Below are 25,715 nucleotides of genomic sequence, written 5' to 3' on the forward strand. Positions count from 1 at the left end.
TTCTACCCACATTGATTAACTTTTGTAACTAGTTTCAAACCTTCTGTTGCCACCTCATTTTTGGTGCAATTTGTTTGAAAATCACTCCATTTTTTTTAAAAAAAATGTTTCATTTTTTATAGAACTCTATATTGATTCTTTTGACAGGAATGAGTTTGGTAAAAAACCAAAAAACACAGATGTGGTGGCTCAGGGGATAGAACGTTTGCCTTCCAACGAGGTGAACCGGGTTAGGATCCCAGCAATGGCTGTTCAATAACAGTTATAAAAACCTGTCTGCACCCTTGAAAGTACAAAGTTACAAACCTCCACCCCACAAACCCCTCCACTGTTAATTGCTTTCATAACATCTTTAATGGTCATTAATTAAATATTTAGTTAGTAGTATTAAGCATTTAGCTTTGTAGACAGACTTAGATAAAATAAAAAAATTTCTGTGAACTGAACTAAACTCAATAGCGCGACAGCCTATTGAGGGCCAAAGCCTACTGTGCCCATCTCAGTTTTCTTGGCCTTGGGGTCTGGGGTGCCGGTTAGGTGGTCAGCCAAACGCAGAACCCCCAGTGTTTAGTTCCCAAACATGCTTGGTACTCATTTATCGACCCACTGAAGGGATGAAAGGCTGAGTCAACCTTGCCCGGCCCAAGGATCAAACCCAGGACCTGAGGCACAGGAGCGTGAAGCGCTACCACTCAGCCACCCGGCGTCACTTTCCATGAACAACAAACATGAGAGTATTGTTAAAAACAAAGATTAAAGTGTAATAAAAGCAAATTATCTTACTATAAATCCTGAGCAGCAATGAATGTTGCACACACAAAGAGAGCTTTCTTGTTAATCTGTAAGATATAAATGATATTATTGTGAATATTTAAATATTTATCAAAACTTCATTTCAAATTATATTCTTCATATAGCAAGCTATTTATTTTGCAAAAGAAACAAATACATAGAACGAATCTGAAAATTTATTTCAAATTTTTTATTTTATTTTCTATAAGCTTAGTAATAATCACTTTTGCTTCTATTCTGTGATTGTTATAACTCAATTTTTTAATAATTACTTATCCTATCAGTCAAATAAATGATATATTTCATTTTATGAAATTGAAATTCATGATTTTTAAGAATTAAACAGCAGCATTGTTAAGCAACTGAAATGTAAATATAGATAAAATATTTGAAATGTATAGCGTCCGTCAAGGACTACATTTAGTAAAAATTTATTCAATTTATGTTACTTAATAAAAGTAATTTTTTCTGGTTCATAATTTTTATTTTTTTAATCTCTTTATGAAGTTGTTTGAGACAAAGGAGCGATATGGAGTAAAGAAAAGTGAGACAACATAAATTTTTGTTAAAATAATATTTAAAATCAACACATTAAATAATTGTATGCCATTTTTTTAATTTTCTTCATCTTATTCAGCAAAAAAAAATACACATAATCATTGCTATTAAGGTTACAAATGTCATTAAAACACATAGCTGAAGATAAAAATGAAATAATAATGATGATCTATAAAATAATGATCTACACTATATGTTTTATTTCTGAACTGCAAGTATGTTTCTGTAATATAGCGAGACATTGACGAAAAAAGGGGCGGAGAAAAATGTGAAGCGTGACACTTTCAGACAAAGAGATGGAGAGAGTCAAAAATATTGAAAAAATGTGACATTTATGAATAGCCTCCAAATATATACATAATAAAATTATTAATAGACATAAAAAACAAGCAAATATTAATGCAAAAACAAAAAACTTTGATAGTTTACTTTGTTTCCATGTTGTAAATAAACTGGAGCCACTTCCTTTAAAAAACTCACAGCCTCTTCAATGAGCTGTTCGGTCAGTTTCAGATCCGAGTGAAATGTCCGAAAATCACAAAGTAAGAAATCCATAGATTCTTAGTTAAATAACAGACTGTAAGTAAATCACAATCAAATTAAATATAAAGGTAAAATTTCATAATGGACACTTAATAAATAATAATCAAAACTTCATTGATAATCAGTTTTTTTATAACTGAAAATCAACCTTAAATTAAAAATATTCATATAAATGATACATTAAATTTATTAATAGATAATCAATGTAATTCCCTAAACTTTCCTTATGAATCACCAGAATAAAAACTCAGATCTTTTTTTTTTTAATTGTAGATGCAATTTAGACTTGAATACATGATCATATAATTGGATACAGAGCTCATTCTAGATGGGGTAAGCAGGGCACAGCACCCTGTTGTCTTTTTAGTCAAAAGGATCAACCCTGTTGCCCACCCCCTGAAGTAAGTTAGTGCTCTCCATACCCTTTTTGCCCTTTCTTTCCTCAACCCTTCTTCATTTTAGCCCCAAACTCTACAATGGATTTCTTATGCTTTTGTTATTTTAAACTCTTTTTAATTAGTTTGTCATCACTGCTAATACAGATTTATATGGGAAACAATAAACAGCAATCACGCCCCCTTGTTGCACCTGTCTTTGAAAGTTTGCAGTTACTTCCACCCTCTTTCAGAGCAGAAAAGTTCAACAGGGGCCTCTCAGTTGTCCAGCAAAAATTCATCAGTGAGGAAAAGGATGAAGTTGCCTTTCTCTAATTTTTGGTAGTATACTTTTTTTTACTTATTGACAATGTTTTTTGCCTTTTTAGAATAATAATGCCTTTTTTTTAAACTTTTGCACCCTGCCGTTTTTTCTGTCTAGAATAAGCTCTGTGGATATAAATTTAAAATTTATCAAGAGATGATGAAACTAAACTAAACTAAACGTAACTAAATTTGTTTTATGAACCATTAGAATAAAAATTCTTTTAAATGCCTTAATATACAGTAGGAAACCGATTATCCGGAACGATCGGGACCATCGCTATTCCGGATAACTGATTTTTCCGGTTTTCTGAATCGCTACAAAAAGTCGTTTTTTTATTGTTAAACTCAACTAAAAAAAAAATTATTTGGAAATAATCTTGAAAAAACGAAGTAATACAATAATAATTATTTCCAAAATGATGCTAGGTTAAACATCTTTCAAAAAAGAAAGAAAAATCCTAAAATCTTATGAGGAAAAAAAATTTTTTTTTTTAAAAATAGCGGGAAAATTTATCGAATTTCGCTCCGGTTTTTTGGTTTTCCGGTTTTCTGATTTCCGGATAACGGGTTCTGTACTGTACTACAGATTAGATATTAAATTAAATGTATAGAGCCTATATGGTTCTTCAGTTAACTAGATAACTATAAAGGAATGACAGTCAAATTAAAATCTAAAACCTTTTTTTTTTTTAAACTGTAGATCCATTTCTCTCTATAAATATATGATTAAATAAAATATAAAATTAAATTTATCAAGAGATTTTGAAAGTAAGTAACAAAACTTGAATTATGAATCATTAAAATGAGAACTTTTCCTAAATATATTAACATATTATAAGTACAAATTGGATATAAGAACTAAAATATATAGAGCTTATAAGATTTAACAATTACATAGATGACTGTAAATTAATGATCATATAATAAACAAAAATTTCAGTTAATATTAAGATTCTGATTGATTAGTACATGATAATCAAATTATACAATAAGTTAAAATGCATGAATAGATTATGAATGCAATTCAATTAAATTGTTTTATCAAATATTAGAATAAAAGCTCTCTTGATCATAACTATTAATATATGATAAAATGATACATTAATATCAACAGCAAGAGAATTTTTATTCTAATAATTTATAAAGCATAAATATATCACATGAAAATAAATGAAAAATACATAAATTCTAACTACAATAAACTATAAATTTTTAAGTAAGCAGACTACATAACTAAATCAAGTAAACAGACTCAGGGCCTAATTTAAAGTCTACAACACCCAAATACACAAACAGTTTACATTAAAACCGTCAAATAAGAAAACAAAATAATGGAAATTAACATGAAAACAAAGAACATAATACAATTTTTAACTAAATATAATAATTTTTAAAAAATATATAGAGAGAGAGCACTGTATTTAAGCATTCTATTTTTCGTTAAAAACGCAAATATGAATGCAAGATATGCAGAAAGTGAGGAAAGAGTGGGTTGTAAGCAATTCCTAACATCCACTTAATTCAACATTAAGCATAAAGTAAAGCAAGAAACAATTGTTAAAATAATATTGCTCTTTAAAAATATTCATGGTACAGAAATATTTAAAAAGAACTATAACTTTTTTTTCTTCCAATTTTTGTTAAATTAAAACAACAATTGATGCTATTAGGAAAGTTGAACTTGGTAATTTTTTAACCCCTTCCCCAATAATATATTAATAAAAAATTTCTTTATAATAAACACTAAAACACAGCACCTAAATCTGACATATCAAAAACACCCAATATTTAATGCAACTGAACTATTTTCGAACAAATATGCACCTCTTTAAATTAAAATAGTATTACTCCCAAAAAATTAACTAAAATCTCGTCGGAAAATTTTCTTAAGGGTGAAAATAAAATTCATATTTATGGATGAATAATTGATACATGTATTAATTAGTATAAATATGATATTAATTGCAAATATATATTCATTAATAATTGTTTCCCAAACATTTTCCCCTTCGGCAAGAAATCGAAGAAGCGAGAAATATAAATGCATACAAATCTTTGTTTACAAATATTATTGATTTTTAACTCACTGAGGTTTATTGAAAATAATAGCTTAAAACTTCTAAATAATCCACAATTCAGCAATCATACTTGATGTTGTTTATATTAACACACTACTAATATAGTGCAATCATTAACATATTCTCAGCGATTAGCAACTATTTTGGACGAATCACATTACGAAATGCACGGGAACCCACTGAAAAAGCGCGCGAAACAAGTGCACAAGGTTAGTAAAATGCGCTCGAAACCCAAAACAAGAAAAAGATTCGCCGTTCATCGCCTACGGCGAAAACGTAACAAATATTTAGAGCAAAGTTTTTCTTAGGTGTTTCATCGTTTTATTTTTGTTCATAGTAAATATTTAAGGAATTTAAGACACTATGTTATTATAAAATAATAGTTTTTCCCTATAAATTGATCTAAAATCAAAGGTAAAAAAGCAAAGAAGATTCCCAGCTGATTTAATTAAAACTGTTAACTGTAGCCATAACTGTTGGAAAATAAATAAACATCTCCCAGTGAAAGGTTGCTCGCTAGAATGTTTTCGTTAAGATTTGGGATTAAAAGTTGTCCCACAAAGTAATTTATTTGAATATTGAATTTCGATAATATGTATAGCTTTTAGTTATTATATTTGAATTTATTGCAGCTCTTTTCCTTATCAACGATTGTGATTTAAAATGGTTCAATTTATTTAAAATACATAATAACACATGAGTGTGTACTAATAAATTATGAGCAATCAAGTGTGTACTAATAAATTTTGAGCAATCAAGTGTGTACTATTAAAATATGAGCAATTAAGTGTGGACTACTAAAAAATTTTCTATTTCTAGAGCCATATAAATGTATACAACTTTTTAATTTGATGTGATTCGCATAATGAGAGATACCTTAGAAGTAATTTTGACTTATTTTGGTCATATTTGAACGTTAGGACATACCTATTTATTTAAAGAACAAAAAGTGCTAAAGTTTACAATAAAGTGTCCCTCTTACTTTGGCAATATTTTATGTTTTTACTAAGAAAAGGAAAAATAAGAAATCGTAATGATAATGTTCGAAATATAAAACTTTCATATTCTGTGCCCTCATTTCATATTCAGTTCATATCAAATGCCCCGAGTTACAGTACCTAATCCAAGGAAAACCTATCAAAAGATATCTTTGTGTTACAATGTAAAATGAAATGGAGGAATAACATATTCTAATAAAAACGCTGATAATGTTGTTAATTAAGAGGGACAATAAAAAAATTCTGAAGCATAGGTTGCATATTCAAAGAAAAGAAATTTTACAGGGTTAGTCTGCGCAAAAGAATTAAAAGCTGAGCAATCAAATACAGTCATTGCTACATTGCAATTTACCTGCGTATTTTATTAGCAACTATTTTTTCTTCTTCTTTGGTGCTGTAAAAATGATAACTGGGCGATTTCGTTATTCTGATCTGTGGCAGAATTATCGCCAAGTCTGGGTAACTTCCAGGCAACAGCCGGCAAGAAACTATTTTTTAAAAAAATCACAGAAAGGGACCAACTCTAAATGTATAACTAGTAGCGTCCCCCGGGCGAGGATATTGCCATATCATGATCTGTCGCGCCAACTACAATAGGTGCTAGATAGATTTTAAACTTGAAAATTTTATTTAAAAAAACATGTAGATGTTTACCCGCGAGTGGCTAAGAGTTATACCTTTCGAGTTGGTCCCTTTCTGTGATGTTTTTTTTAGTTTCTCACTGACCACTGCCCGGAAGTTTCCTAGACTTGGCGATTATTCTGCCACAGATCACGATACGGAAATCTCCCCCAAATCACCATCATGAAAAATATATTTTTCTGAAAAGAGTTAGCACAAAGAATGATGACTGACTGTAAAAATATATTTGTAAAATTGATATTTATTGACATTCTTTAGGCATCACAAGAAATGACTTGTCTTAAAGTTATTTTCAAACTGAAATGTTTTAGTGCAGAATACAACTAAAGACCACTAATTTTGTACCTTGCTAAAGGTACAGCATGTATACTTGATTGCAATTTTTGCATGTCAGACAATACTATTGTGTAATATTTATTAGTTGCTTAGAAGCATATAAAAAGTTTTGTTTACATATATCTTTTACTTCAAGTCTTAGAAAAATATTTTGTTAGAATGTTTTTAATAATTTATTAGTATATAATTATGTGTATATTAATTATTTCTTTTTATAAGTTGCGTTTATAGTTAGCAAAAATTATACAAAATTATGTGTTTGTAAAAATTTTATAAATTAATACTTTTTAATGGTAACACATTATGATCAAAAGTTATTTTGTCACTGAAAAGGTAATAATTTTTGCTGATTTTTTCTAATTTTGTTCCTTAGGTCACCATGTTGGCGATTAAGGAGTACACGTATGTATATTTTGTTTTATTCTTTTTTTCAGTATGTTTATGAATCAGACAGATTTAAAAAAATATTGTCTTTTTTTTGTTTTTTTTTTGAAAATTTTCTTTAATTTAGGTTGAAGGGAACCTTTTAGTAATCTGAATTTTTGGTTTTTCCCGCACTAACATTCCTAAAAATGTATCATAAGCACACAAATTACTTGTGTGTATTTTTTCTGTACAATTGCATTAAAAGCAATAATCACACATATATAGATAATTTAAATTTTTCTCCTTCCAAGTCTTATTTGAAAGCATTTTCAGTAAATAATGAACTTCATAAATGAAATTATGAAAATACTTTTTTTTTCTTGGAATCTCACTTAATTTTAGATTTCAATTGTTTTTTGTCCTTTTTTTCACTAACTAAAGTAATTTTTTTTTGCACTTTTTCGAAAAGCTTTAAGCTCAAATTTGTTAAATAATTTTTGAGTCAATTTCCCTATATGTAATCACCAATTTACAAATTTATTATTAAAATAATGTGAATTAGACAATAAGGGGTTAGTCAACATCTAATAATAAATGTTAAGCATCATATGTTTATTAAAATAATCTGTGACTTCCTGGGAACTTAATCCAAATTTAAATAAAAAGTATTTGTTAATTACATTTTATAGATAATGACCCAAAGAAAGAAAGAAATTCTCTGCTAAAAATGTTTTTCTTCTATATCATCCATTTTGGCTGTTTAAAATGTCTACCTCTTGGTTTTGCAATATACTAAAGATACATATAACATAGAATCCCCGAGAAATTTAGTACATAAGATATTATATCCTGCAATTCTTGAAATGAGACTGTCTTTTTTTAGCCAATATTAGAATATGATTCATATCATTTTGACTAAATCCTCAGACAGTCCATTTTTTCCTTATAAATCTCAAAGGCTAAATGAATAATCAGGCTCATTGCAAACAACCACCGATTTTGTAATGTTTCAGGCTAATTAAAAAGTCTACTGTATTTTCTTATGTGCCTTACACTTTTTAGGCTTATTACAGTCAGTCACACCTTTAAGCTTATTAGAAATATATCATTTTTACTCAATCAGCCTAATTTATTTCAGTCAACTTGCAATTTTCCCAGAGGGCTGAATACTTATTATAAATAGCCTTATTAAAGATTTTTTGCAGTTACTTTAAGTGAATTCAGTCTGAGTCATTCTTTTTTAAACATTTTCTGTTTAGCTTATAGGCTGATTATAATAAGCCTAAAAATATCAGTCAGATTAGAATATGCTGTAAACATTTCTAACTAACCTGATGCATTGCCAACAACATTTGTGAAAAGTCAATATTTTCAATTAACCTATTACAAGAATATTTTACATATTTTGAATAAGAATAGCTTTAAAAGTATGGACAAATATTTTTATATTTTGTAAAAGCAATTTAATTTTATTACAGATGCTGCTCCATTAAGAAAAGTCCTAATAGCTAATAGAGGAGAAATTTCTTGCCGTATTATACACTCTTCCAAAAAGTTAGGCCTCAGAACAGTGGCTGTTTATAGTGAAGCTGATAAAAATAGTTTGCATGTTTCTTTAGTAAGTCAATAAATTTATTATATCTGTACATAATATAAACAAGCATTAAATATGTTTCTTTTTTGGGTTTTAGAACAGTTGCTGTTAACTGATCAAAATAATTTTGTATGTTTCTTTAATTATCTACTTGTTTTTCATCAATGTGTTTAATATGTTTACTATATCTGTTATGCATGTTAAATCTGTAAAAACTATGTTTCATATTACTCAGATTAATTTATTACTGTTTTTTTTTTTTTAAATAATTCATGTGATTTTTTATATTTTGTATAGTTTTTTTGCTATGCAATTTTTTTTTTTTTAATTAACTTGCTGCCAACTATTTATGAAAAAAATTAGTTTACTGCTTTTTGGTTTGAAGAAGTACAGAAATATTTATCTCACAATCAACACAACTAAATTCAAAATCATGAGTTTCAGAAGAAAGTTAATTAAAGCTAAATATTTTGCTAATTATTTGGCATTATTGTGTGTAATATGTTTTGTATGTTCTTAACATTTAGGAAAAAAAAATTTGAACCATAAACAACTTCTTGTCATGAACTTTTTAAGCTATACATACATAATCTATAGCCTTAATAACCTCAAAGCATGTCTTTATTTCTTATCAAACATAAATAACAAAAAGCAAAATTGGAAATAATCAATTTTCAAAAAATTTTTCTTTCAGAAATTAATTTTGTAAACTTTTTTTTTTACACTGTTTAAATGAAGTTTTTTAAATTAATAAATGTATAATGGACTAAAAGTAAGCCTTATAATAGACTAGATACCATTTTTCATGTCCTTGAGAAAATGGAGCTTTTAAAACATCAATGCGCTGGTCATATAGCTTGAAAAACTGATAATTGAAATGTTCCTGTAACTGCTATCCTCGTGTCATAAAAGGACTAAAACGGTAACTGCAATTTTTTTTTAAATATTGCTATTGCTTTCTTCTTTGGTATTTTTCTTAAATAATTTCATTAATAAATAAATAATGAATTATTGATTAGATATAAATATATTTACAGAGTTAAATTATTAAAGGCTAAAAAAAAAAATCTCACTTTCAAAACTCTCGAGACCCTTTCACCGAACTCTAAGGTTCTATGGAGCAACCTTTTAAGTAAAGCTGACCTATAGCATTCTGCTGTTGGGAAATATGAATTACTACAATGCCAGTTTTTAATTTAACTTTTTATCTCCTCATAGGCAGATGAAGCATATTGCTTGGGGCCAGCTGCATCGCAAGAAAGTTATTTGAATCAATATAAAATAATAGATGTTGCCCGGAGTTCAAATACTGATGCCATTCACCCAGGTTATGGATTTTTGTCCGAAAATTCTGAATTTGCCGATTTGTGCCAAAAAGAAGGCCTCATATTTGTTGGACCTCCATCATCTGCTATACGAGACATGGGAATCAAAAGGTAGATAAATTTCAAATTTTGAAAGTTCATACTTTTCAGACTCCCATTCTGGTGATTTTTTTTTTTTTGTATCTTTTTATTTTTAGTATTAGGTATAGTATTAGGTATTAAGATTAGGTATTAAGATAGTATTTTTAGTATTAGGTATTAAGATTTATATACATATTTTTTACTTTGCTAAATGTAAGTGCTTATATTTCTAATTTTAAATTTCTCTTTTTGACTAACATGATTACGCATGATGTATCACAACTTTACCCGTAGCCTAAAAAATGTTGTCCTAGTAGAGTCTCCATTATTTTATTCCTCCAATGTTGGCAGATAAGCAGACAGAAGAAAAAATTTACTTCCCTCATGTTCAGAGTTTTATGTTCAGAATTTCCTTATTTATTCTTACTTATATTTATTTGTTTGACTAATTGTTTGTTTCATTTGACTAATTTATTATTTCATTTCATTCATTAAAATGTTTTCTTCTGAACTTAGTTACCGTTTTTAAAACTTTTACGAAGTTTAAAATTTATCAATGTTTAAAAATACTACAAATTTAAAATTAGGTAACTAAGTTCAGTAGAAGGCATTTTAATGAATAAAATTAAGCAAAAATGATTCAAAGATATAAATTAGTTACTGTATAAATTATGAAATTCTGAATTTATAATTTTCTGTAGGAGGGATATGGATTGGCTCAAAATATATATGTTTTTAAAACTTTTACGAAGTTTAAAATTTATCAAAGTTTAAAAATACTACAAATTTAAAATTAGCTAACTAAGTTCAGTAGAAGGCATTTCAATGAATAAAATTAGGCAAAAATGATTCAAAGATATAAATTAGTTACTGTATAAATTATGAAATTCTGAATTTATAATTTTCTGTAGGTTTACATGGAGGAAGTAAAATTTCTTTTTTATTAGAAAGGGACCCTTAAAAGTTTGCAGATGCATTCAAATTGTGCATGCGGATAGTTTATTTATTTATTTACTTTTATAGCACTTCTAAACATATTATGGATAAAGCTGGTGTGCCAGTGATTAAAGGTTACCATGGTGAAGACCAGTCAGATGACAGATTAAGAGAAGAAGCCATTAAAATAGGTTTCCCAGTTATGTTAAAAGCTGTTAGAGGTGGTGGAGGCAAGGTAAATATCTGGTGCATATTTTAACATTTCTTGTATACTGTGTTCAAACAAAGTTGCCACTCCACAGGGAAAACCTGGAAAATACAGGGAATTTAAAAATCACCTGAAATAACAGGGAAAATGCAGTGAATTTTGAGATTTTCTTTAAAAACTGGGAAAATAAAGGGGATTTCGTTTCTCATTTTCGTCTTTTGAAAAATGTTAATTACTCAAAGTGCAATTTATGGGATATTTAAGAATCATATTTGAGCTATATTAAACTAGTTCATTTGCTGCCGCATTATTTGTTTTAAGTATGTTCGGTTGTTCTTTTTTTCTCTGAGTTTTTTTCAGCAATTATACCTAGTATAGTTAGCCCAATATAGCTCATACAAGAGCTCAGTGATTGTGTTTTTCTTCTTAATATTTTATGTACATGGAAAACACAGGGTTTTTTTTTCTTCCAGATTTGAGTGGCAACCTTGTCAAAGGAACAAACTAATTCTTAAGCTCTATTAATCTCTTGGAAAATTTTGTCAATTCGTTAAAATATACATCATGAGAGTTAAGGGGATGTTTGTTTTTTTTTGGGGGGGAGAGCTTTTTTGAAGCAAAATACAATACATTAGTTCTAAAAATCATTCCTAAAAGAATGTTTTTTTCTTCACTCTGTAAATCTCTGCAAAATGATTACTTAGCTGAATTTAATTTAAAATTTAAATTTTTTTTTTCTGAAGTATTGGGAAAAGATTTAGATTTTTAATTTTAATTAAAAGCATATATTCTACATCCTCCTTTTCAGTGACGTCGTCTATTATATAGTAAGGTTAAAAAACCTCATTACTCATTAGAACATGCAAAATTAAATAGTTCAAAAGTTTTTTACCTGTTTTTCTTTGAAAACTATGGTAAACTAAATATAATGAGATTTTGGTAGTTGAATCATGTAAAACCACAGAGAAAATGGTAAAATTTAATCTTATTCTTAATAATTTTAATAAAGTAATACACAAAAATAATAAATAAATTAAGATTGTATTAGAATGAAAATAATGTTTGTTTTAATGTAAAGCAATGATAATTTCATTTATTTATTGGGTAAAAAAATTTAAAATTTATAATCAAATTTATCAAAAAATGCTGTAGTTTTTTTTTCATTTTTGTTGATATTTTAATTTTTTTTTACTAATGAAATTGTAGATCCAGTTTTAAAATATTTATTCATGTGGCACTAATGTATCTCTTATTACATGTACTAATATCCAATAAGAGTAATTACATGTCTCTTATTGGATATGTACTAATGTATCTCTTATTTTTATAATAATTATTTGATTCAGAACTCTTCTCGTAATAAGTTTATTGGGTTGCTCTATATTCATAGCTTAATATTTTCTCTAAAAGTTAAAAATTAATAAACTCTTTCTAAAACTGAAATACTTTTTAATTTTTACTGAAAAATTGTTTCAAGAAACAATATTTTTTTATCACTATTTAGTTTATTTATTATTTCATTTATTTATTTATTTATTTTTTACTCTTGTATCAAATTTTTAGGGAATGCGAACTGTTTCATCTGAAAGTGAATTCAGTGCTCAGTTAGAGTCTGCCAAACGAGAAGCTTTGAAATCTTTTGGTAATGATGCTATGCTGGTAGAAAAACTTGTAAAAAAACCTAGGTATGTTTTAAGATCAGAACTAATAAAAATATTTATGATGCTTTTATTATAAATTATTTATAATACATACATATATATCGCCAACCGGAAGTGTAGTGGTTAGGAAGCTAGTCACAAAGGTTCTGGGTTTAAACAATGGACAAGGCATGGATGCTCTTTCATTCTCTGCACTATCTGTCCTTACTGCAGGATCAACGTTGGCCCACCTAATACCTGAATGAAAAGTGTCAATCCGGTGGGCATTGGAAAAAAAATATGTGTAATAATTATTTCAACTAGTAAAAACAATTATAAATATTATATAAGACATAACGTTATTATAAATATTATATAAGACAGTGGCCAATAATGATTTTCTTTGTTCACTGTTTTATATGTTTTAGGCATGTTGAAGTACAAGTATTTGGTGACAAACATGGGAACTATGTTTATCTATTTGAACGGGATTGTAGTGTTCAGAGAAGGCATCAAAAAATAATTGAGGAAGCGCCAGCAGTAAGTTATGTTCATATAGTTAGTTCAACCTATTTTATTTAAATGTTTATGATTAATCGAGTTAATTTTTCTTTTGAACTGCATTTATAGCTTTAGAAATTTGGTTAAATAATATTTGTTCTTGCCTGTTTTGATAGTTGTTCTTTTATTTTAAAATAGACATGTAGTTTTAAATGTTTCTTTCATTCCCCAGATCCTCAATTGACCATTTTTTTTAAAAAAAATTCTAATTTTTTTTTTTCAATTTCCTGATTTATTATTTTATTTTTGAGGATGTTGAAAAATTATCACATTGTCCATAAGTTTCTATCAAACACTTTTCAAAATGTATTAAAAAAACTAATAAATTTAGACTTTTGGAATGATGAATATTTTGCAAATTTTTCAATATGACTTATTTCATTAAGGAATTTTTCACCAATTAATGTTTGTAAAGAAAAGTTTGAAATTTTCTATGTTCAAATTTTGTGGGATGGTTATATTTTGTCCATTAATGTAATTTTATTTAATTAAAACTTCGTGTCTTACATTCCATATGTTCAAGATAATTTTACATTTTTCAAATACATATATTTTATATATATTTGAAATATTTTCAGAGGATATATATAAGCCCAAATATATAGAGGATATATTTGGGCTTATTTATTAATGGCATGATTCATCAATCCTCTTGTTAGAAGTTCCAAAAACTTTATGAAAAATCTTATTACATAGTATTTAAATCACGAAAATCTTTTTGGAATTTTCTCTGAAAATCTTACAAAATTCAATTTTTAGAGTGGTCGTACTAATCCTCGAAATATTTATGATTTTTAAGTTTTTTTAATTTTAGTGCTTAGTTTTGATACTGCAATGCTGATTGGTTAATATAAAAAACACTTTTATTTCCTTGTAGCCAGATCTGGATGAAATGACCAGAAAATCCTTAGGGGAAGCTGCCGTCAGGGCTGCTGAGGCGGTTAATTATGTTGGAGCAGGTGCATGTTTTTTTATTTAAAATTTAAAAAAAATTTTTTTAAGTATTTTGGCTAATAACTTAAATGACTTATATTTCATTGAGTAATTTTCGAGGTTATTCACTTTTTTACTTCCCCTGCCCCTGCATCAGCAAATTATAAACCCCCTCCTATATTTATGTAAAAAAAATCTCCCTTTTTTTTTAAGTTTTTTTAACTGCAGTATTATAATTATATTGCAGTATTATACTTTTTTGAAATACTGCAGTATTATAATTTTTGTAAGAATTTTATGATTAAATTCAAGTAAAGAATTTAAATTTAAACCAAAATTTATATTTTACCATATTTTGTAAAATTTTAAAACTAAAGAAATTTTTTCCTACTTTTCCCATAGCTGCCAACTCTACTAGATTTACCAGTAGACTATTGAATTTGGCAGGTTTCTTCTGGTCTAATAAAAATTCTCCTGTTTTTTGTAAATTTTAGAAAATTCCCTAAAATTGAGTAAGTTTTCTACAAAATATCCCTATTGAAATAGAATTTTTACTCAATTTATTGATTTCCTGAATATTTAAACAAGTATTAGTAATACATAATGAAGCGAGCCTCATTTATACTGCTGAGTTTTAAGCTTTTCTTCTCTTCTGAAATTTTCAGTTTATTTTAATTCTTAACTCCCTTTTTAAATAAAAAAATCTTTTAACTATCAATAAGGAATAAACAGTCTATTACTATTTGAAATGATGAGTTAACATAATAAAAAACATTTCAAATTCAAGTTTATTTAATGTTAATCATAAATGGAAAATATTGCAGGCCATTTATGGTTATTAATGTAATGAAGCTTGTATATTTTGATGACAATAAAAATCCCTGAAATTTACTATATGTAAAATATTTAGTACATAGTGCGACAGTTATCATGAAATCAATATTATTTCACCAAATCTGTTGAATTCTTTCCTAACCAGGTTGGCAGCTATGTTTTTCTTTCCTAAAATTTAACTTTTATTTCAAAATAAAAAAAATTTCTAGCACAATTTTTTCTAACTATTATGCAAGTTTTTTTTTTTTCATTTCATTTTAAAAGAGTTATGAAAATAAGGGAGTTTTAGTGTCTTTGTATAAGTATTGCTTATACTCCTCCCCATCTTATAAGCCCAGAATCACAGCGACATTGTTGCAGAATGTTACAGAATTCTTGCAGAAAGATTTTTCTTTTGAAAAGCAAAACATTTTACTTTTTTTTCCTACAGAAATTATGCATTCAGATAATAATTTTTTGACATGCTCAATTTAAGACCGATAGTATCATAAATTGATGTAATGTTTCGATTATATTTTTGGCAGTTATTGATATTATTTTTCGCATGGTTTTTAAATATTCCAATATATTTCAAACATGGACCTCCTCCCCGTCTTAGGTGCTTACGTAAAATTTGAATGATCCCAGACTAATGACATATAAGAGTTACATATACTGTGTAAATTTCTCAGAATGTAACATTTTTTGATGTAGGTACTGTTGAATTTATCATGGATGAAGATAAGAATTTTTATTTCATGGAAATGAATACACGACTGCAAGTTGAACATCCCGTAACTGAAATGATTACTGGAGTTGATTTAGTTGAATGGCAACTGCGGGTATGTGTTCCTTTCATTTAAAGCAGGATGTAAAATTATTCTTTTTGGTAGAACTTAATAAAATTCAAAATATCTGTAGATCCCACTTCTTGATCCAGGAGTTCCCTTGTCTTCTGGATTGGGTTCAAACTTACAAGGCTAAGGAGTTGAACATTAGTAGTCGTAAGCCCAAAATTGGGTCGGCTGTTCAACAATGGTTATGAAATAAAATAAAATATTATGTACTACATTAATGTATGTAAAGAATACTATTTTGTACCAAACAAATTAAAATAAATTTAAAAATTTTAGCTACTTATTTAACTATTTTATTTTGATTCTTTTATTTATTTGTCCATCTACTACTTCTAACAATGACGAAAAATAGAAAGAGCATTCTTCAAAATGAATAATTAGCACTTTATTCACATAATTGTTATCTAAGCAGTGCCCAGTTTCCTTTAATGTTAAGTGATAATCAACTTGAACATTTCATGCTTAGCATGTAAAATACAATAATAATTTATTGATGACTCACGGGACCAAACATGTGTTTCATGTAAAGTGATATTTCACGTTAATGAGGTTCAACTGTATTATTATATTTAGTTCCTATCATTATGGGATGAATGGAATTCATTTATTGTTTTTCATATACACAGGTAGCAGCTGGTGAAAAATTGCCTTTATCTCAAAATGATCTGCAACTCAGAGGACATGCTTTTGAAGCTAGAATTTATGCTGAGGATCCTGATAACAATTTTATGCCTGGTGCTGGAAAATTGACTCACCTTTTCACTCCCAAAGTATCATCTCATGTTAGAGTTGAAACTGGCATTGTACAAGGTATATTTTTTTTACTAAACCTCAATTATTTAATGCTCGATCATAAGACACTGTGGGTATCCAACAACTTTTCTGAAATGCATTAAAAGGCGTTCATGCTCACATATCACCATAGGTGGTGTTACAAAATTATTGTAGCGACTATTCTAAAATTTGACTGCTTGTAAAAAAAACAATTAAAATGAAAACAAAAGTGTATAAATGTTTTTTTTTTTCAATTTATATTTTTAAAAACATAAAACACAAATGTATTTTTATTTTTTACACCAACTGCTTATTCTGATTAATTTTATCCATAATTCAATGCTTATATACATAAAAAACTCATTTTGAAAGGTTTCACAATTATCCTACGATTTTAATTTTCTGTCAAACTTCTGTTTCTAAGGGTGCAGGGAATTTTCAGAATTGTATTGTATTTGCTAAAAAGTAGTGATTTTATTGTGATTTATCTTATATTTGAGTGAAAATTTGGATGCCTTTTTCATCCTAAGTTTGATAGCTTATCAATATAAGGTATTCTTTACTCTTTATTAGTTTGTGTAATTATTTTGTGTAATGTTTTCAAATTATTCATTATTACAAAAGAAAATAATTTATAGTTAGTTATATTTATAGAAATTAACCTTTCTTTGTAAGCTAGTTTTGAATGATCCATTGTAATTTTTTTTAATTTATGTATATTTTTCTAACTGTTTTATATGATTGTAAAAAACTTCATTTCATAGCAAGTTTGTTTTATTAACTGTCTATTTTCCTGATATGATGCCATTTTTTAAATGTAACAAATGAAATTGTTGTTAGAAATTAATATAGTTTTATACATTCTTTATTATTTCCGTAATTATGATGATATTTTTTAAATTTTTGTTAGTTTAGAATTTAACAACTTTATTCTTAATATTTTAGCAATAATTTAAAGCAAACGGAGCTTAAGGCTATTATTCCTACACTTGAAAATTCTGCCTTGATATTTCCTTTAAAAAACTTGCTAAATTTAGCTATTTAATTTTTCATTCATTATAAACTATTGTTGTATGTGTTCTTGTTTAACTATGCATATTTTATTTAGGTGATGAAGTTTCTGTTCATTACGATCCCATGATTGCAAAACTTGTTGTGTGGGGACCAAACAGGAGTGCAGCTCTGATGAAACTACATTCTTGTTTATCTGAGTATAATGTAAGCTAAGTCTTTGCAAGATAAATATACCACCTATTATTTTCAAAGAAATATGCATTATCAAATAAATTTTATTATATATTTACAAATTTTTTAAAGTTGTAAAGTAGTTAAAATAGTACGACTGTAATATAATTATAAAAGTGTTAAGTTTTCAATAATGTAATATGATATAATTTTAATACTTGTTTAATAGAAAATCATTATCATCATTCTTTTAAAATGTAAAATTAATTAAGTATTTTTTTTTAATAAGTATGAAATTTCTTTACTTTTAAGTATTTGTTACATAAAAATAAATAATTGAAAATTAAGCTCCACTTTCCCACTTATATTTAAATTTTTAAAAACTATTTTAATCTGTATTATAATATATATATATACTATTGTACACTATACTATATCGTACATTTTAAATCAGGGAATTGTCATGGAAAGTTGCAATTTTTTTACAGAAACCTGGATAATTCATATATCATACCTGGAAAATAACCAGTCTTAGAATTGTCAATAACAGTATTCAATTATTACAATTCTATTACAATTATTTATTGTAAAAATGTTGCATTTTAGTCAAACTCACATGTTCCCAATATCATTCATTGTTTTTTTTTTTTTTTTGTTCTCAAAATCTTAATATTTATCATTACTAATAAAAAAAAAATCAAAGCTTTCTTCTGAAATTATTGCATAGCATAGATAAAATATGGTCTGGGTTTTCATTAAAATTTACCTGACATACCTGAAAAAAATCAGGAATTTTTTTTTCTGAAGTTGAGCGAGGGTATTATCAGATAGAAAAAAAAATCGAAAACTTGATTTTTTTTTTATTATTATTTGTTTTTTGTTTTTTTGGCAAAAAAAAATTTCTTATTTTATAAAATGTATGGTTTTATGATTGAAAGTATGAAAATATATTCTTTTAACATGTTTGAAGGTTTCAGTATTTTAAAATTAAGAAAGTCAGTTTCATTCTTAAACTGTAGCATTTAATGTATTTCCAACTCAACAGTGAGACTTAATTTTTACTGGAGACATTTATTTTTATATCATTTAAAAAATCTGCATTTTATTTTGTTTTCTGTTTTATTTATAATAGCTCAAGAGTATTCCACATGACCTAATCAAATTTTAATGTAATAGTTGAAGATATTTTTCTAAGTAATATTAAATATTGTTAATACATTTTATGGCATGATTTTATCTTAAAAATATAAAAAAGAAATCAAAAACCTGATTTCAATTTTAAAAAAACGCCAATATAAATCAAATAAATCTAATTTTTTTGATCTAATGAATAAATCTAATATTTTTAACTCCAATATAAATTTTAAAAAATCATGATTTTTGCCGACTCTAGTAGCTTCATTGTCTATTTTGTCTTCTATATTGTAGTTATAGCTACTGCATTATTATCAAGAATATATTTGAATATATTATTCAAAAGAATATATTTGAATATCCCACCTGGTTTTTGTTTCTAATTTTATTTAGTTCATTTTCATAAAAGCCAGTTTAGTAAAGACGATTTGAACGGAATGAAGCTAGCCTATGGGGGATTAAAAAAATAAATTCGAGGAAAAGAGAAGGTAATGGCCAATGAACAGTCTTGAAAAGGAAAAAATCAGCAGTCATTTCATCAAAGATGAAATGATAAAAAGCTTCACATCAAATTTTTGTTATTGCTTCTTGTTTTTGTTATTTTAGAGCCATTTATTTTTTTATTTAGTGTCTTTAAAAAGAAAACTACCTATTGTCACTTTTTTTTTAAATAGTCACCTTTTTTCTTAAATTAATCACTTTCTCATGTATGGGTGTTATAACGCATTCCTCAACCTGACTTACACTCTGTCCATGCAAATATATGCCTCATGATGTTTTGTTGTCTTGAAATTCTGTCCCACCATTTTTGACCAGATATCTAACAACCTTTCTTTCACTTTTACATTTTTCATGAAATTAGTCTTTATTTATTTATTATTGAAATGACTAGATGTTATTAAAAATTGCAATTACAAATCAGAAATGTTTAAATAAGATAAAGGATACATGAGTGGCATTTTCTTATCTATTTCAGTCTCCATCGTGGTCTATGTACTTCTTTTTTATCTGCGACTATCATGCCACCCTATTCAGCAGATAATCAGAAGTTTATTGTATTATTAAAGAAATTACTTTCACAAAGCTTATAATATAAAGTTTAAATTAAATTATCAACATTATTTCTAATGCAATAACTGATTAACTTATTGTCTTTTAGATTGTTGGTGTGAAGACTAATGTAAAATTCCTAATGCAATTGGCTGTGCATAAAGAGTTTTTATTAGGAAATGTGCACACAGATTTTATCCCTCAACATGAAAAAGAGATATTCGCCACTAAGCTACCTTCGCCTCAAGACATTTGTGCAGCTGTTTGTCATGCTATCCACACAGACTCTGAGCAATTAAAATCCAATAATCCATTTCCATTCAGTGAGTTTTTTTTAACTTACTTTCAATTTTAAATATTGGATTATTTGTTACTTTTAAAATTAAATAAAATTTCTTTTTAAATTCTTTTTATTTTCAGTTTTTTTTAAGTACTAATGTAATCATAAAAATACTAGTAGTATTTAGTACTAGAAGTATATTAGTACTGAAAAATACTTTTTAGTCTAATGTAATCATAAAAGAGATTTTATTTGTAAGAAGCTATTATGTGATAATAGAAAGGAAAAAACAATAATGCACTTGTTACTTTTAAAATTTAATGGAATTTCTTTTTATTTTCATTTTTTATTACTAATGTTTATAAAACAGCTAGCTTTTGTAAATTGTGTGTAAAATTTTCATTGTTTAAGTGAGTAGTCATTCAAACCAGTAGTGATGCAGCCAAGATGGGGTTTTGAGAATTAAACCCCTTCCAAATATCCTTAATAATTAAAGCAGCTGTCGATCAATCATGAAAGACATTTGATTTGTAAAAAGCTATTCTGTGGTAATAAAAAAAGTAACTAACAATAATACAAAAATAAAGAACACAAGTAAATGCAAAAGTTTCTCTTAACTATCTTGTAGTATTGAAATAAAAAATTAAAGAAAAGTGCAAATCTTTCCAACGCTTATTTCTTAAATTTTGATGTATCAAATTGCTGCATTCTTCATCATTTAGAAAAATTTACGACTATGATTTTCCAATCATCCAAAAGTACAAAGATCTTTTGTGAGAAGACAAAAATTTAAAAGCTGATAAAAAAAATTCCAAAAATTAAAGCAATTAAATTAATTATGATTATTTTAGAATGATGATAAAAGTTGAAATTTTAATGGGGGAAAAATATCAAAAATAATGCTCTGTAAAATTTGCACTCACTTACCTTTTTATGCTATTTATTTATCTAATAGATGTTATTATTTAATAAATATAGTTAAAGTAATTAGTCATTTTAATTTTATATTTTTTAAATTGTGGTATCAAGAATATGTATGAATATTAAAACTATTAATTAGAAAACCCCACTCAGAAAATTTTCTGGCTGTGACCCTGCAGACCAGTAAGTCTGAAGATTGTATTGTTTTTTAGACAAGATGATTGGTCTTCTTATAATAAAATATGTTCCCATCAACTTAATTGATTTTTTGTTGAAATTCCTTTTTTAAAAATCAAATTAACTTGATTAATATTATTTGTGCAATTTAAATGAAGTATTTATTTAGATTATCTATTAGCATTGTCGTAATTCATTGTGTCGTATATAGAAGTGACTCTTAAAAGTATCAATCAATTAAAATTTATTTTTTGTTTTCCAGATAAAAATTCACCCTTTTTGTTATATGATGGAATGACTCCCAACTTGCCTTACCAGAAGCAAATAAAACTTTGTTTCAAAGATAAAGGTAATGTAAATGCAGGGTGCCTATTAAATGACTGCCTCATTTTGAATAGAAACAGTAAAAACATGATTTTATATGCATTCAAAATACATATTAAGGGTAGCCAATCAATACTTAAGCCAGAAGTAAACAAAACTGCCTCTGAAATCTCTCAAGTCACTAGTAAGGAAGGCAGGATTAAGACATCCAAACCAATTTGATTTCCTGATGGAACTTAAAATAGTCTTTAAGAATCGGTTTTTAACTCCTCTCTTTTTACTTTGGCATCAGGTTTTGATGTTGTCAGTCTCACATTCCTTGTTAGTAATTTGTTAGATGTCTGTGACATTTTTGTTATTAAAATAGTATTTTACTCCTTATGTGCTTAATTTTTGTACTCCATTTTTACATGTTATTTTTTATGTTATATTTTGATATGATATATTTTGTTATGTAATGTTATACTTTCAAAATATGCATGAAAACCAGACAGTCTTGCACTTAAAAAGTAATTTCTCTACCAACATTCTTTCCAAAGCAAGCCATTTTTTTCCCTTTTATGGGAAAAAATTTTCTATTGAAAAAAAAAATATCTTACAAAATTGCATTTGAAAAAAATGTTACCTTCATTTTAAATTTCGCAAAGAAAAAAATGCTGAACAGTATTCTATATTGAGATTGTTATTTCTCGAAAGTAGTTCATAAGTTTTTAATCTTTCAGAGTACAGTGTGGATGTAGACTTTAAAGGGAAGGATGGTTATACAATCTACATTGATGGACAAAATTACTCAGTTCAGACTGTGCCTTCTAAAGTAGATCCATCAATTTTGCAGTGCACTGTTGACAACAAGAGCTTTCCTGTTCGAGCAATCTCAAAGGATAATGAAATACACCTCTTTACTAAAGTAAACTTCTGTTTGTTTTACTTTTAATTATTAACCAATCTATTATCAATCTATCCTTTCTATTTACAATTCGCTTTTAAACCTTGTCTGGTTGTTTATACAGGAGAAACTTTTTCATTTAATGAAGAACTTAGATTATAAAAACCAGGTTATCAGGATAAAACATTACAGAAAACTATCAAGTTTTATAATTTTTTTGACGGTTTTAATCCACTATGTATTGCAAACTTTTAACCTTTTTTTTTTTTTCTCTCTCTTGGCAAAGCTACATAATTTGTCTTACAGTTTTAATGTAAATGAAACCATTGTTTGGTTCTTAATACAGCAAGTATTCTAAGCCCCTCTTAAAATATTTCCAAGTTTGATCATTTTTGGCTCAATAGCATCATATTATCGAAGTCTTTCTGCAATTCAAAATTTTAAACTGTTTTGACAATTGAAAAAAAAAACATTGATAAGCTGTTTTGAAATGGCGTGCACAATTTAAAGTTATACATTATTCTTGTAATATAAATAATTATTGCATATATGTGCACACATAATAATAATACATTAAATGTTTTAATGTAGTTCAATATATTTTACAGGATTACAGCTATGAATTCACACTGAAATCACCAAAGTTTATCACTTCCTCTTCCTCAGAAGCGATGCATGCTGGTGCGGTTGCTCCAATGCCTGGGGTCATTGAGAAGATCAATGTTAAAGTTGGTGACCAAATTAAAAAAGGAGATCCTTTAGTTGTCCTTATTGCAATGAAAATGGAGGTACGCACATTATGCTTCTTTGTAGAAAGTGTAAATAAACATGGATTTATTTTTTGGTGTACTAATTGAGCACTAACTAATCTCATTCAGTTAACAAGTTTGCCTATCAGTATTTAACAGATTACATTCCTACTATTTTTCATTAATTCTCAGTTAAGATTTGTCGTCACTTTTTGTTTCTATTATATTTTTAGAAGAATTAAAATATAATTGTTTTACATTTGGTAATCATATACAGAATTTTTACAAATTTTCTCAACTTGTGCGCCTGTTTAAAAATGATATTTTTGTCAAAAATTGATATTTTTTAAGAGTTTGCTTAAGCATATGCCTTACTACATGTCGGGTTTTTACAATCTGGGGCTTACAATAAAATATAGTATGCATCAATTGCAAGAGTTTGCAGTATTTTTTAGTGCGTTTTCAGTGAGTTTCAACTCTTTTGAGTCTATAAGGGTGGAATATTGTATTTAAAAGTTAGCTCATTTCGGAATAGATGGGGAACTCAAAACTTTACTGCTTGATGATCATACAAGCTTTCTTAGTTTTCTTGACTGCGTAAGCAATTTATGTGTAAAATTTACTGCTGCTGAAATTTACCATTAATATAAATTTTTAATCACTTTTCGACTAGGTGGAGTGCTCTCATTTCAACTAGAAACTCTGCGTCTGATGTGAAAAATAACTTATAAAATTGTTTCCTAAATGGGGTGAACCAATTTAATCGGTTCTTAAAATTTTGACCACTATTCAATATAAAATATCAGGCGCAAATCTAAAACGAAAAAAATAGAAAAATAACATTTTAGGAACTACTTTTTTAAGTTGGCTATTTAAAAAAGAAAATAATTTTATTTTGATTGGACCTAAAATTAAAAACATAGAGTGCATTAATTTTGTGATTAACTTTCATCATCATGGAAATATTTCCCACACATGTTTTGAAAGTGATGTAACCTACACTCTTGGTTCAACAAAAAAAGTATTTTCTCTTTTTTTAGTCTACTAGAAAAAGATAGTTTCTTAAATTTTCATTTTATTATTATTTTTGTTATATTTATTTAGCTTTCATTGTTGATTTAAGATGTTCATACATATTAATTTCAGGCTTAATTTTTTTCAAGTAAAAAGAGAAACTGTATAAACAGTTTTTTTTTTTTTTTTCAGAATATCTTTAAGGCCAGTGTTTGTAATTGTTTTTAGCTTTAATGTTTTTTGTTTACGCCTGCAAAAATAAATTTATTTTCTTTATTTTTTTAAACTATGTTTTGAATCCATGTTAATAAAAAATATATTATTTTTACAGTATGTTATAAAAGCTCATTGTGATGGAACTGTAGAGAAAGTGTTACATAAAGTTGGAGAAAATGTTACAAAGAATGCTCAACTTGTAAATATCAAGGAACACTCTTAAAGTACTACAAAGTTATATATTACAAAGTTAGTCTATAAATATATTTTGAATATTATCATATTTATGTACATGTTTATCTATTTTTGATATAAATATTATAAAAATAAAATATTGAATTTATATAATTGTTTGAATCTGACTTTTTCTCTCTCTCTCTCTTTTTTTTCCCCAAAAAGATGTTGATAATTTTAAATAAAGTGTCAGATTAAATATCCTGTGACCATGATTGCTCCCATTTTCAAACAAATTCAAGAATCTTACTGGAATTGATATGAAAAATATATAATAATAAGAGTAAGTAAGAACTTTCATTTAATAAAAAATAAAGAAAACGTTTTTTAACACAATTCGAAAAAAATTAATCAAAGTTTAATGTTTTGTTTCTGATTTGAAACCTGTTTCAATAAATTTCCAACTTTTTTAATTTTATTCCATTAATAAACTTATTTTAATAAAACTGCATTTAATTTTTACAGCGAAAACCTTTTTGTTTCCAACCCTGCCCACGTACAAGGAGTCGTGAATTCGCTCCCTGTGGGATGAAGACTGGTTCTTGTAAATGGTGATTAATATCAGCTGAGATAGCCTGGTTGGTAGGGCACTGAGCCCATGTCCAAGAGTTTGTGGGTTGGATCCCCGCTGGCCGAAGGCTCCCCGTGTAGTAAATGGTGACTGATGCAAGTTAAATTTGTCAAGTCGGAAAATCCTCCATGTTTTGATTATAGTTACTCTTTTGAAATGTGTTTCTATAAAATTAAATCACTTAAAATCAAGGGTAGTTGAAGTAGAGAAAAATAAAAGCTATGCACTAAAAAGCAAC

The 25,715-nt window shown here is 27.1% G+C and overlaps 2 protein-coding genes across 2 annotated transcripts in view; one reads left to right on the plus strand and one right to left on the minus strand.

Moving 5' to 3' along the window:
- Window positions 1-4,900, minus strand: part of LOC107446515 (retinoblastoma-associated protein) — a 50,901-nt gene extending 46,001 nt beyond the window's left edge. The window contains exons 1-3 of the mRNA XM_087168468.1: window positions 4,682-4,900; window positions 1,780-1,927; window positions 784-839 (exon numbers count right to left, since the gene is read on the minus strand). Of these exons, the coding sequence (XP_087024594.1) occupies window positions 784-839; window positions 1,780-1,905 (182 nt within the window). The 5' untranslated portion in view covers window positions 1,906-1,927; window positions 4,682-4,900. The remainder of the gene's footprint in view (window positions 1-783; window positions 840-1,779; window positions 1,928-4,681) is intronic.
- Window positions 4,901-5,105: 205 nt separating this feature from the next.
- Mccc1 (Methylcrotonoyl-CoA carboxylase 1) lies at window positions 5,106-25,020 on the plus strand. Its single transcript, XM_043042737.3, has 16 exons — window positions 5,106-5,234; window positions 7,022-7,050; window positions 8,493-8,632; window positions 9,827-10,044; window positions 11,038-11,185; window positions 12,722-12,843; window positions 13,227-13,338; window positions 14,237-14,318; window positions 15,820-15,947; window positions 16,589-16,772; window positions 17,845-17,954; window positions 20,215-20,428; window positions 21,746-21,832; window positions 22,530-22,714; window positions 23,302-23,481; window positions 24,788-25,020. The coding sequence occupies exons 1-16, from the start codon at window positions 5,194-5,196 to the stop codon at window positions 24,893-24,895; spliced, it is 2,088 nt and encodes a 695-aa protein (XP_042898671.2). The 5' UTR covers window positions 5,106-5,193; the 3' UTR covers window positions 24,896-25,020.
- The last annotated feature ends 695 nt before the right edge of the window (window positions 25,021-25,715 follow it).

This window comes from Parasteatoda tepidariorum, chromosome 1 (genome assembly GCF_982258835.1).
Source record: "Parasteatoda tepidariorum strain Cologne lab strain chromosome 1, Ptep-v5.0, whole genome shotgun sequence".
In the NCBI taxonomy this organism is placed as follows: Eukaryota; Metazoa; Arthropoda; class Arachnida; order Araneae; family Theridiidae; genus Parasteatoda; species Parasteatoda tepidariorum.